General features: G+C 37.7%; 1 protein-coding gene across 2 annotated transcripts in view; it reads right to left on the bottom strand.

Moving 5' to 3' along the window:
- The window catches only part of ANO3 (anoctamin 3), a 286,084-nt gene that overhangs the window by 139,852 nt on the left and 132,703 nt on the right, over window positions 1-13,529 (bottom strand). For both annotated transcript variants that reach the window (XM_053925078.2, XM_053925079.1), the window contains 2 exons: window positions 1,531-1,725; window positions 419-490 (listed from right to left, as the gene is read on the bottom strand). In XM_053925078.2, coding sequence (XP_053781053.1) covers window positions 419-490; window positions 1,531-1,725 — 267 coding nt within the window. The remainder of the gene's footprint in view (window positions 1-418; window positions 491-1,530; window positions 1,726-13,529) is intronic.

Consider the following 13,529-nt stretch of genomic DNA (forward strand, 5'->3'; position numbering starts at 1 on the left):
TAGAGAGGATTAAATTTAAATGGCAATATAACTATGAAAAATTGAAAGGTTATATGAGATAAACCTTCATCCCGCACAGTAGGAAATCAATAGGTAATGCTGAACTTTAATAAATCTAGACATAGTAATATAAATGTACTTATTCATGGAGAATTGTAAAAAATTTCCAAGAGAAAAACAGCAGAAATTATTCATCATCTTCAGTGATGGGATTGTTATTCATCACAAGCTTACAAATATCGTTTAAATGTCAAACGATATAAAATACCTTAATAATTTAACCTCAGGATATTATACTCACCTAACATATATTGAGAACCAAACATGAATTTAAAAAAAATAATGTTTCCTGTTTGAAGAAGACAGCTTATCTTTAAGGAGGGGAAAAATATAAAGGGAATATTAGAAATCAACTCACCTAAGCAAAAATCACTAAGGTCAGCAAAAGAGCACTTGAGTACAGAGTCTTTTTTATCCTCTTCAGCATTAACTGAACCAAAAAAAAAAAAAAAAGACAATTGATAGGTTTGAGAAATAAAAACATAACAGTTAAAAAATGACCATAGTGACTGGTATCTAAATGATGGTCAAACATAAATAAAGTTTTAAGCTAATGAATTGAAATTAGCTATTTAAAATTAACATCGGTACAGTGTTTCACAATACCTTCACCCTCTTGAACAATTAGCTACTTTCCTTATTGGACATGGATGTCATTGGACTTTTTAGAATAGGTAGTGATTGCACAATAGTATTGAAAAGATAATCTTGGTATATTCAAGTTATCCAAAGGAAGAAGCAACCTTAAGGAATTCCAAGGAAATACATTCTAGTAAGACCCAAGCCTCTGAGAAAGGGATGGGAAAATAAAAATACACTCTCTCCACTCAGTGACTTGCTGGCCTGGCTGTATTTTGACTCCTGACTCCTGTGAACACAATGGCGTGTCTCCGACGGGCAGATCTGAGTGCAGAGGAATGTCCGAGGGCAGCCACAAAGTCTCTCTAACGTGTCGTCTGGCTGGCTCTGCCCTACACCTCGTATTTCAGCACTTGTATTTATCTGAGGCTTCAGTGCCCACATCTGACTGTCAGTACATGTCCAACCACATCTTCATGTGACCGATTCTTCCCTCCTTTATTGTCAATACGATTTAAAGCCTTTGGTCTTTTTAGGAAATTGGGTTTATAGTTGATGACATATCCTAATCAATGACTACTTGTAAATTTTCATGAGCAATGACAGAGAGGCAACAATTCAGATACGCTGGTCTAGCTTCCCCTGCAAATGTCAGTTATTAGGTCTAGGTTCCCGTGGGCTTGGCTGCCTTCAAGGCAAGACAGAACTGAAGGCACATGTGGCCAACACACAGCTTTTCACCTAACTCGCACAGGGTACTGTTCTTCCTATGCCAGCCTCCTTGCTGAAGAGTTTTACACCCACTAGTGAAATGGAGACAGGAAAAAACCAGAAGGAATTGTTTGAACAAAAACTTCGTTTTTATAAGTGGAACAAGAAAACGGAGCTCGCCTTGCTCTGCTTTGTCAGGGGAGATGGAGGTCACAGACGTGGGAGCCTGCGACTCACTCTCAGCCGCCTGGAAGAGTGAGGTCGACTGGCTCAGGCTCTTGGGGTAAGCATAGCCCTGCGTCAGGCACGGCAGGGATCTCCGAGACGGTTTCAATGACGTTTCTTTGGCTATCTCACTCTTGCTTATGTTCATACCTAAAAATCCAAATAGGAGAGTGTTAGTTATCAGACACATTCAGCAGAAGTTAAAAACCTAATTTTTATTCTTGGAATGGCTGCTTCTGAAAACTACTCTTCAAAGGCACCATTTAGGAATTGGAATTAGTTGGATTAGTTTTGTTTGTATTCGAGATTAATGTCAAATAGTTCTAAGAAATAAACAGTTCCTCTTTTAGTTTGGAGTTTCATCATTTTTTAAAGAAATAAATGTTTAAGTTCCTTTAGGGAGTTGTGAGTACAACTATTGAGATTGTCTTTGGATAAATCTAACCATTTAGGTTAAGAAAAAAATAAATAAAATCTAATTCATAAACGTTCAAACTACTATTAATAAATGAAGACTTTCTTTATATGCCTCAGCCTCCCTTAAACGTATGCACATGCTTTGATGGTGACTAAGAGGCCTGAAAGGGGTAGCGCAGTGCAGTGCAAAAACTATTAATATTTAATAGGCCGGCAGGTAGAGGTCCGGAGGGAGCATTCCTGGACTTAGTGTAACAGTCCCTCCTCCCATGCAGTGAAGGCTGATTTGCTGGAAGAACACACCTCAGCAGGACTCTGACTCCGAAGGTGGAAGCCCCATTAACTGTCAGCAAAGAATACCCACCCCAGATGGAACGTGAAACAGGGAACAGGGAAAAGTTTACCTTTAAGGTCATGAATGTAGCAACTGGCAGAACTGAATGTTAATGCTACAGTTATTGGACTCCGAAGCCTTTGATCTTTCCAGAAAGCTCCATAGCTCCTTGGGAACCCATTCCCAGATGGTTTGTTACTGTTGCTTGGCTTGGTATAAATACCACACAAATTTTAAGCAGAGTGCTCTGAATGTAGATACCATAGAGCTAAAGTAAACCTCAGGCCCTCTAATAATTCTACACACACAATTTTAGTGAACTGCAGAATATATTTTGATGGCAATAGGAATGTCTTACCCACCGTCCATCACACTGTATTTCTTCTATTTCAAACTCTTCTATAAAATAACAGATATGGATAATAAATAACTTACTATGAGTTAACAATGTATGTAACTGAGTTACACAAAATAAGTATCAATTAATATGTTTAACACTGATTTTTGTTCATTCCATTTCCCATCATTTATTTAATAATTTCAAATAATTCTTGAGTTCTTCCTCTGAGCCAGGCCTTAACTCGGTGTGGGGCGTAAAATGGCTCTCACTCACATGGAAAGCATATACATAAAAGCAGATCTTTATATTAAAAAACAGTCAAAAATGTGCACTGGCTATTCTAAAACCACCCAGGTTTAAACTCCTCATCCGGATGGCGGTACCATGGTAGTCTTACCTGTGAAGGTCATCAGAACCGAATCTTTGTGATACATTCCTTTTCCTACACTTTACTATTTATGATTCTTGGGTTTAACACATTTTTTCAAAGGAATTGGTACACAGGTAAGAAAGTCTGTAGAAAATATATATAAACACATAACTGCTAAAAATATTTGCCAAATGAACACAACGAAAATTGAGTAAATAATGACGAAGATGGAACGAATGGCCTCCCTGTTGCTCGGCATTACTGTATCCCTGACGCAAAGGCAGCTTCCCCATTTTCTGAACTACTGTTTCCAAAGATGATACACAGATAGTCTTTGCTGGTAACCAACATAGTCAAAACCGACAGTCAGATATCTTATGTCGAAAGAGTACAAAGTTTCTTTTCGAAGTTCCACATCAATGGCCATCACGTTCTGTTTGTCCTAGCAATCCGTTCTGTTCTTCGTGTGGCATGATCGACATTAACGCCCCCCAGAGCAAAAACCCGGCCTTTTTCTAGTATGTCCCGAAGTTCCCTTTCCTTTATTATGTGGTTTTACACGGTACCCTTAAATACTGTTTGATAACTACCCATTGAAAACTGATAACTAGAAGAGAGACTGTAGTAACATGTTTTAGGAAGCATGTTACTCTCAAGTTCCAGGATAAACCTGTAGAACTGTGGAAAACCTGTCATTTCCTATACTTAAGACAGATTTTTCTAAAACAACAATTAGTACCACTTCCACTTCATAAATGTTCATATATTTGAAAGGACCTAATGAAACGACAGTTTCACTTGGGTGCATGTAAAGACCCAAGAGGGATAGCTGCAAAACAGTATTTTCTAGAAATGCATTCACGTAAGGCATCAAACATCAAAAGAGAAAAAGTTGCTATTCAGATACCATATAACTCAATGAGCTTTGAGCTGATACAGAGTTTTAATTGGAAAAAATAGATCTTTAGAAAACTTCAAAAAGAAAATTGAGCAGTAAAGAAGTTTGATCTCAGTGTAAACCCTACATTTTTCAAAAGACCATTCTTTTGATAAAATTTCTCTTCTAGAAAAATAACTCATCCTAAGGACTCATGTGAAAGTAAAAAAAAATTAATAGAATAAACTTCAAAAATTCACCAAGTAATTGGTCAGAAAAATTGTGGAATATTTTAGTAAAATAAAATGATATTATTACCTAATAAATTTTACATTATATCCTCAAGAAGGAAATTTTTAAAATAACAATTATATCTGTCTGTCTCTTGTTATATTCTCAAGAAGAATTATGTGTTTTAGTACGACATCACCGCTTCATCAGAAGTATTTTAGAGTGGATGTGCTGAGGGTAGGTGGTGTCTCAGGATGCCATTTAATTTTATAAAATCCGCACACACTATTCTGTGTTAGTGGATATAATCAATGCATATTTATCTAAATAATAAGCATTTGGGGAAAAAGCATAAATGGATACAAATTTTTTTCTTATCTTCTTACATGTCAATATCCCTGTAGCTCTGTCTTCTTCAAAGCCACATTTTTTAATTGTTGCAAGAATGTTGGAATTAGTGCTTATGATAAAAGCAACATTTATCGAGTGTCTACAAAGTACCAGGTGCATCCTACATATTATCAGTAATTCTCACAATAGTCCTGGCAGGACTTGTCCTCTCCACTTTACGTGTGAGAATCCGGAGACACAGGGAACTTAAGTCACTTGTCTCAAATTCCACATGTAGGAACTGCTGGAGGTGAAACAAACCTGGTGCATCTGATTCCTAGGGCCCTGCTCCTTGTGATACAACAGGCAACCTCTTCACATACTCAGAAACTTCTGTCACAGCAGTATGCACTTCACTCACGTTTCAGTTTTACCCTTACTTTGAACAAAGAAAAATACATCCATTACATCAGAGTCTTAGTGTGATGGAGATGGCTAACTCAGAGCAATTGATGAAAGTTTACTAAGGGAATTTTTACAAAGGAATGGGCAAGATTAAGAGAAACCAACAAAGGTTGGTGAAGCTCTCTTCAACTAACAAGGGTCAGAAAACTTTATCAACCTTGGGCCTGCAGAGCAGGAGGGAGAGGGAGCAGATACAAGAACCTAGAGGTAATTATAGCACCTATGTTCTTGGATAGAGGAATGTAGCCACTGTCAAACCACAGACTGGAAGGTTGGGGGCCAGGGACATAAAACACCCAACCTCTCTTTTGTCAACGTGTGGTCTGTAGCTGCTGCCTCCCACTGGTTAAATTTAAACAGGAGCTGGAGGTCCTGCAAACACCTGGTTGTTGTCATCCACAGACACCTGCTTCCTGGGACACTGGGCAGGAGAAAACGGTGCAGGACGGATCTGGAGGGATAAACAGATTATCCACTACACACAAACATGTATAACTTGATGGGAGCTTTCAGCATAACCTTTGGGCACAGAAAGCAGCATATGCAATTTTTTTAACCACTAGAGAATAAAATTAAAAAAAATTTTGGTTATAAACTGTAAGCACTCTAAGATGCTTATAAGTTAACATGGGAAAGGTATCTGCAGACTTGAATGTACTTTTGAGTTTGATGGCTGTGTGTAATCTCATATAATTAGAATATATTAGAATGAATAAGAAAAGCTCTCCTTAAGTTTAATGCAAAACAGAATATTATAAGAAAGGCACAAAGTTATGCAGGGGGTTGCAAATTGGTGAAAATGCCTTTTAATAGTCCTGAACGTGATATGAGTGCCCTCATCTTTACTTTTATCTTTGTGTCCTGTTGGCTGACTTCCAAGGTCAAACAGCCCACCACAAACAGGTGAATTTACCTTGTTTTACGTCCCCTTAGATACAAGTACTTTGCTTTAACAGGACTTACCATGTTTGCATTTATTTATTTATTAGTTATTATTTAACATACAGTCTCTCCAGCTACAAGGGAAGTTTCATGAGGCGCATGGGCCGTGCTTGTCTTGCTCACTGCACAGCTTCAGCACTGGGCCCCGGGTCTGCACTTACAGTATGCAAACAACGTTTACCGGAGGGATGCAACTGGTTTTCCTTTACTGCTCCTGCATTCTGTAAACGTGCACACTTGCCTAGCACTTTCAGGAACAGCTTTGTAGATTCTTTGAAATTTTCTATATAAATTATTAGGCTCTCTGCAAAAAATGGACTATAATTTCTTACTGTCCAAATGAATACCTTTAATTTCATTTTCTATCCTCGTTTAATTTTCTAGGACTTCCTATGCAATGCTGAGTGGTGGAAGCAGGCAATCTTGCCTAGTTCCACCTCTCAGGGGGAAAGCCAATACTCTCTCATGAAGTGCTTTATAAATGCCTTAAGTCATATGGAGGGATTTTCTATTATGAGGTTGCTGGAGTTTTTATCAAATGGATGTTGAATGTTTGTTTCTGTATCTGTGGACATATCATGTAGTGTTCTTATCAAGTCTGTTAGTGTGATAAATTATAATAATTTATTTTTGAGTGCTGAACCAACCTTACATTCCTAGGTGATATTTGATATATTTAATTCTCACGACAATCCTAAAACAAAGCTTAATTATGAATATTTAATAGTAAGAACACTAAAGTTAACTACCTGCAGGATGTTCAGCCCCATTATCGACAAACCCCTTAACTGAACTCAGGACCATGGGTTCTCCAAGCCAAGTTCCTCTTATTATGGCACCTTCCACAGATGCATAAGAAGAAACATTGTTGACGGCCTCCAGGGCAACCATAAAGCCCTTCCTTTCCTATACCCGACTCCTAAGGCAAAGAGGCTTTGGAAATGCTCTAGGAAATAGATACTTTTGCTCCAAGGTTCTTGAGTGAAGCCAGTGGGTACATTGACAAAAGTCACTAACGCTGGCCTACGTCTTCTTTCTTGATCTTGCTGTTTGGTTACATTTGCCTCCCATGTGTTAGGACTTGAGACGGTGACACAAAACCAGCACACAATGTATGCAGCTAACCTCCCTGAAGACGTTTAACCAGTTCGGAATGTAACACAAGGACGCATTTTCATTTTCCATCAGGATTTCTATGTGTTTGCAAGGCTTTGAAAAGATGTAATATTAAGGTTCAAAATTAGATATAGGCCTAGAATAAAGAAACCTTAGTTCTGCTGTTACATTATATCTGAAAGCAGAGCCCCATTCATCGGAGCCAATCATTTCGCCTATAAATGTTAGGCCACGGCCCCAGTTAGAAAGGACTAAAACCACCATTGTTTAGCTGGAGAGTATCTTCTCTGCATTTCTTTCCTATGAACCTACTTTAAGATTTGAAAGTAAGTCTCCTGGGTCTCCATTAAAGCTTTGTTTTAACTCAAGAAATGCTTACATAGTCTCAGGAATTCCATACTGACATTACTGCGTAGTTCAGCAGAGTTATTGGAACTTATCAACTGAAGAGAAATAAGGTCACTCAAATAATATCTAAGGGACACCAAATTTCTTTACATACATTTATATATATGCATATATATTTTTTAGAGAAGAAAAACAGCTTACATAATCTTATCAAGAATATGAATAGAGTATCTAGAGCAAGGCCACTTGTTATATAAAGTGGGAATTCATAAGAAAACAATAACCAACCTACACAAAATCAATGCCGAGCACTTCAACCTTAGAACAGTAAGAAATCGAAGCATAATTCATTTAATTCAGTCCAAATCTAATGTCAAAACCCTCAAGGGAGTTTCATCACCTCCTAATTTTCTTTTAAAAGCCATCTGAATATAAATGTTCTAATCTTGTCATCATAGAGTGAATAATGTATTTTAATTGACAGACTGACATTATAGAAAAGAATGCTTTCAAAATCACTCACATTGTGCAGAGACTTAATGCCCAGTTCAAAGATAAAGGAAAAGAGAACATGTTCCTTTATGTTGCTGGTTTTCAAGGAATCACTGGTCCTTGATAGTTTTTCTTCCAAAGTGCCACACAACGGAAAAAAAAAATGCTCTACAATTTTCTTTTCTACTCCTTGAAAAGAAAATGGACTGGTGGATAAATAAGTGCCACTTTTTGCGAGGAGAACAATGAAAAGCAAGGGAAAGTAAAGTCAAACTGATTCAAAACAGGAGCCCACTAGCTGTTCTGTCTCTTTTAGCAGAAACTATGCCCATCATTCCTGACTCAGATGCACATTTTCAGTGAAAAGTTTCTTTTTAGCTTAGTGACTGGATGACAAGTCTTTTGCAGTCAAAAAGGCCGCAGGAGGCAAACTGATCATGGTGAAGTCGTGATAGGTCACAGACATAGTCCCGGTTACAGCCCTGACGCTCTGAAGGTAGCATGCTTCGGTTAGGCTGGGCACGGCCTTTTGGAGCACACACGTTATGAAAATGAATGAGTACCTACTTCTGAAATCCCTGGCAGGTCTAGGGTGTGGTATATTTCCATATGGCCATCGGCACCATGGCCTTAGAGTAGTTCTAGGAATATTCAGCACCTTATAAAGAGCTTCTAGGTAGGCCTGGAAATATAAAAGCCCTAAAGCGGCTCACATGACTTCCAAACAGACAGACAGACACACACACACCCGTTCCCTCTCTCACACCTATCCCGAATAACATTTGGGCAGTCTGGCTCTGTCTTGGTAGCTGTGGCTACTATTTTACAGTCACAAATGTGTGTGGTGGGGTAAGAAGTGTGTTTTCAGGATAAAAGAACTCACTCCTCTAAATCATTAATCATTTTCCCCAAATCGAAACAAATACATTGGCTGCCCCATAATGGTCATGGACAATTCCAAAGAAGGCTACTACATAATATTAAAAAGAAAAAAATTCCAAATCATGGCATTACTCCAAAATTAAATTTCAACTAATGTCCAAATTCTGGACAATTTCAGTTCCAATGTTGTAATATTTTATGGTTTTCAGTAGTTAATTTTTGTCATTCTGTTTCTAAAAGAAGTCTCAAGCCCTTTATTTCAAAATTGTTTCCACTTCTTTTCGCCTCCACTATAATCTCTCTTCAATTGAAGCCTTCCACTGTGCAGCTGCCAATAAGGGCAGGTGGACTTGGGTAGGAGCCATTGTTTGTGAATCTGCTCCACCAACTCAACTCCTTTATTCCGTGTTCTGAACAAAACAACAATGACAAGACCTCAGAGAGTAAATCAACAAAGGGTACATAAATATAGTTTATAAGCTTAGGGCTTTGGGGTTGTGACAATTCCCCTCCTAAAGTAAGAAGTTATTTTCATATTATTTTTATTTTAAACAAAATTTAGACTGGTTCTCCAGCATATGCAAATAAACAAAATGTATGATATTTCTACATGAAGGTTAAAATAATACAATTTTACTGCAAAAACAGAGACAGTAATTACACTGAAATTAAAAAAAATTAGACAAGATCAAGGAAATGCATTTAAGCCATCCTCAGATAATAGTTTTCCCCAAATTGCAAGTCATATTTGCTTTGAAATATTCCTCTTTAAGGATTTAAAAAATACACCAGACAATCTAATTATTATCTTAGTTATTAAAAAAAACCCTGAAGTGATTTCTTCCCTGAAGTAGCTACGATAAAGGCATCCAGGGATGATAAAATGACATCTCCAAATATGTGTGACTGCACCAGACAAGCTCCTTTACTTCCTCTTCCTGCTTATAGGAACACCATGGGCAACACAGTGCCAAAGCAGGACTCACCGGTGACGAGCAAATAGAGCCCATGGCTGCCATGGGATTGCAGGATGAGGTCACAGCGTTCTCACCCTTCTCATCGTAAGGCATACGTGTAAAACGCTCTGTTTTGTGACTCACTTTAAAAGGGACTCCTGGCTTTTGGAACTACAGTGACTGCCTGCAACATTCATTTTCAGAAATACAGGGAAATTTCTCTGACACCCTTTCTAACTTTAGAAGTTAACAGGGAGCGGAACGTACAGTGTGAAATGCACATTAAAGAGGAATGTGGTTCTGTGCGACTACTTTCTCTGTAGTTTAATGCACCCAGTCATGCATCCATAAACATCCATACTTAGTACAGTCTTTATGCCGTCCTTAAAAGTAAAGTCTCTTTCTTTTGAATTTTAATAGCACTTAGTCTGTTTAATGAATACCGGTAATTTGTATGTGCATTATAATGTGTGTGAGTAAGCTATATCACTACCATTGTATTCAGCCCCTTGCGGTCAGGGATCATAAATGCTTGTTCATTTCCTCCATAGTAGCCTGCTCAGTGCGTTACATTTATGGGACAACTTGAAGCATTACATAGATTTCAGTACTCCAAGGGCCTGTTATGTTTTTAAAAATATTACTCCACAAACAAAAAATCCTAAAATAACTATCAGAGTATTACATCACTAACAATATTGCTTCATTACACTGTAGTTTTAAGAGATTCTTTAAATTTATCTGTTAAAATGTATATACTCAGATTATTATTCACATATCAAATTTTTTATTTTGGTGAGTTACTATTTATCAAACAAATCCTTTATTTGACTTTCCTGTTTTCATTTAGTCAATATTATTATAATAAAGTTACATTCTTTAAGGGCTTTTTATATGCCGGACATATTTCTTTTTTTAATTCATAATACTAATAAAACCATAGCATTTTATTTTTTAAATATATTTTATTTATTATGCTAATACAGTTGTCCCATTTTTCCTCCTTTTATTCCCCTCTGCTCTGTACCCCCCACCTATATTCACCCCCTTACATCATGTCCATGGGTCATACATGTAAGTTCTTTGGCTTTTCCATTTCCTGTACTATTCTTAACCTCCCCGTCTATTTTGTACCTACCAATTATGCTTCTTATTCTCTGTACCTTTTCCTCCATTCCATGCCCCCCCCCCCCCGCACTGATAACCTTCCATGTGATCTTCATTTCTGTGATTCTGTTCCTGTTCTAGTTGTTTGCTTAGTTTGCTTTTGTTTTTGGTTTTTCTTAGGTTCAGTTGTTGATAGCTGTGAATTTGCTGTCATTTTGCTATTCATAGTTTTTGATCTTCTTCTATTTCTTAGATAAATCCCTTTAACATTTCATATAATATGGGCTTGGTGATGATGAACTCCTTTAACTTGCCCTTATCTGCCCTTCCATTCTAAATGATAGCTTTGCTGGATAGAGTAATATTGGATGTAGGTCCTTGCCTTTCATGACTTTGAATACTTCTTTCCAGCCCCTTCTTGCCTCTGAGGTTTCTTTTGAGAAATCAGCTGACAGTCTTATGGGAACTCCTTTGTAGGTAACTGTGTCCTTTCCTCTTGCTGCTTCTAAGATTCTCTCCTTATCTTTAATCTTGGCTAATGTAATTATGATGTCCCTTGGTGTGTGCTTCCTTGGGTCCAACTTCTTTGGGACTCCCGGAGCTTTCTGGACAACCCTCTAGGACAACTTTAAAGATTTCAACATCCGGATCATAGAGATGCCAGAAGAGGGGGAAGAGCAAGAAGTGGAAAACTTATTTGAAAACATAAGGAGAATAAAAATGAAATAGAACTTCCCCAATGTGGCAAAGGAAATAGACCACAGTATTTTAAATGTATGTGTTTTTTTAAATTAAATTTCTTCAGATGGCATTGGTTCATAAGATCTCATAGGTTTTTGTCATGGAAAGCATGCTCATGGGGGCATATGGGAAAGTTTTCTCGCTCTGGAAAGGAGAAACAAACCGAATACTCTTTCTTTTTACAATGGAATACTGTGTCTGTGTCTAATGGCAGGGACTGCTGCAGCCACATTGTAATTATGAGGGGCAGTAGCCAGAGGACAAGAACAAGACTCTAAAGATGGCGAAGCAGGTAGATGTACACAACCTGGGTTCTTGTTAACAACATTGACCCGGTAAGTTGGTGCATTAAACGATTCTGAAGGAGCCCTAATTTGGAGGTGCTGGTTTTGTGAGAAAAAATGTTCTTCACTGTTTGTTTTGAATTAGATTTTCATTGCCAAATCAGAATTTATTTAGGAAAGGCAAAGCGTTGAAAGTGAGAAACTCTAAAATGTGGAACTGGATGAGTGGAGGAGTTACAGTAGGATCATTCAACTCTGGTCTACAGGTCAGATCTGACTTGTCACTTGTTTTTGTAAATACAGTTTTATTGGTAGACAAGCTGTATTTGTCTTATCGTATATATCACCTATAGCTCTTTTATGCCAGAATGCCAGAATTCAGTGGTTGCAATAAAGAGCATATAGCCTGCAAAACCCAAAGCATTGCCAGTTATAAAAATTGTCACAGAGATATAAAGTACAGCATAGGAAATATAGTCAATAATATCATAATTCTTTATGGTATTGGATGGGTACTAGACTTATTAGGAGGATCATTTCATAAGGTATAGAAGTGTCCAATCACTCTGTTAAACAGCTGAAACTAATATAATATTGTGTGTCAATTGTAATTAAAAAGAAATTTAAAAAAATAAAAGAAAGCAGCAGTTATGAGAATGAGAGAAAAAAAACAAAGTATTTGCTCCCTGGTCTGTTACCGAAAACGTGTGCCGACTCCACAGTGGAGCACAGGGCACTGATGAGCCATTAGGTACTTCAGGCCTGGGAGATGGTGACCCTTGTTATGAGCTTGTGAAACAGTCACTTCATTTCCACCTGTTCCTCACATGTAATATTAAAGGAAATCCCTCATTGTTATCTTTTTCCTCAAATACCATCTCTATGTGCTGTAAACGTGAATTGTTAACTATTTTATACCCATCAATGCTTTAAAAGAAGTATTTTTCTGTACTTTTCACTCTTCGCCCAATCTAGGAGATCTCCTTGCTTTGCTTTCTCCTGCCTCCCTAATACACCACCAACGGGTTTCATGTAAACCCCCCCACCCCATTATGTCTCTTCCTTTGTTTGTAACGTGTAACATAAGCTGCAAAACTGCCATTCTCTGGAGCACTTTCTAAATCTGTTGAGATTTTGCTTCCCAGCCATTGTCAACTTGGCTCAAATAGACTCATAAAAATTCTCTACTGGTTTGGGTGTTTCTTAGGTCAACAGTACCTTTGAAACTCTCAAATATGTATCCAAGGTGTGTACAAAAGGTATCCAGCCATGTTATGAAAAATAGAAACTTTTGTTGAAGAAGAAACAAGATACAAGAAACATTGTACACAGGACAATGATGCCTCAGTCCCCTTCAAAGTAGGCACCTTGGGACCTCACACACTTTCTCAATTGCTATCAGCTGCCCCATTGTATTTTCCTGAATCTAACTGATGGTCTGAAATCTCTTCCCTTTCAAAGAAAATTTTAGTTTTGGGAAAAACCAGAAGTCAAAGGGCACCAAATCTGGGCTGTAGTGGGGATAAGTCACCTGGGTAATTTGATGTTTTGACAAAAAACTCTGCAAGAGACATAATGCTTGAGTAGGCATGTTGTCCTGATGAAGCTGCCAATCACCAGTTGCCCATAGCTGCAGATTTCTGAATCATCCAAATAGCTTCCATGGAGGAATGTTCATTTGCTTAATGCGAAATTTGATGCAGATTTGTTGCTCCACTCAGT

Source organism: Desmodus rotundus, chromosome 5 (assembly GCF_022682495.2).
Source record: "Desmodus rotundus isolate HL8 chromosome 5, HLdesRot8A.1, whole genome shotgun sequence".
NCBI lineage: Eukaryota > Metazoa > Chordata > Mammalia > Chiroptera > Phyllostomidae > Desmodus > Desmodus rotundus.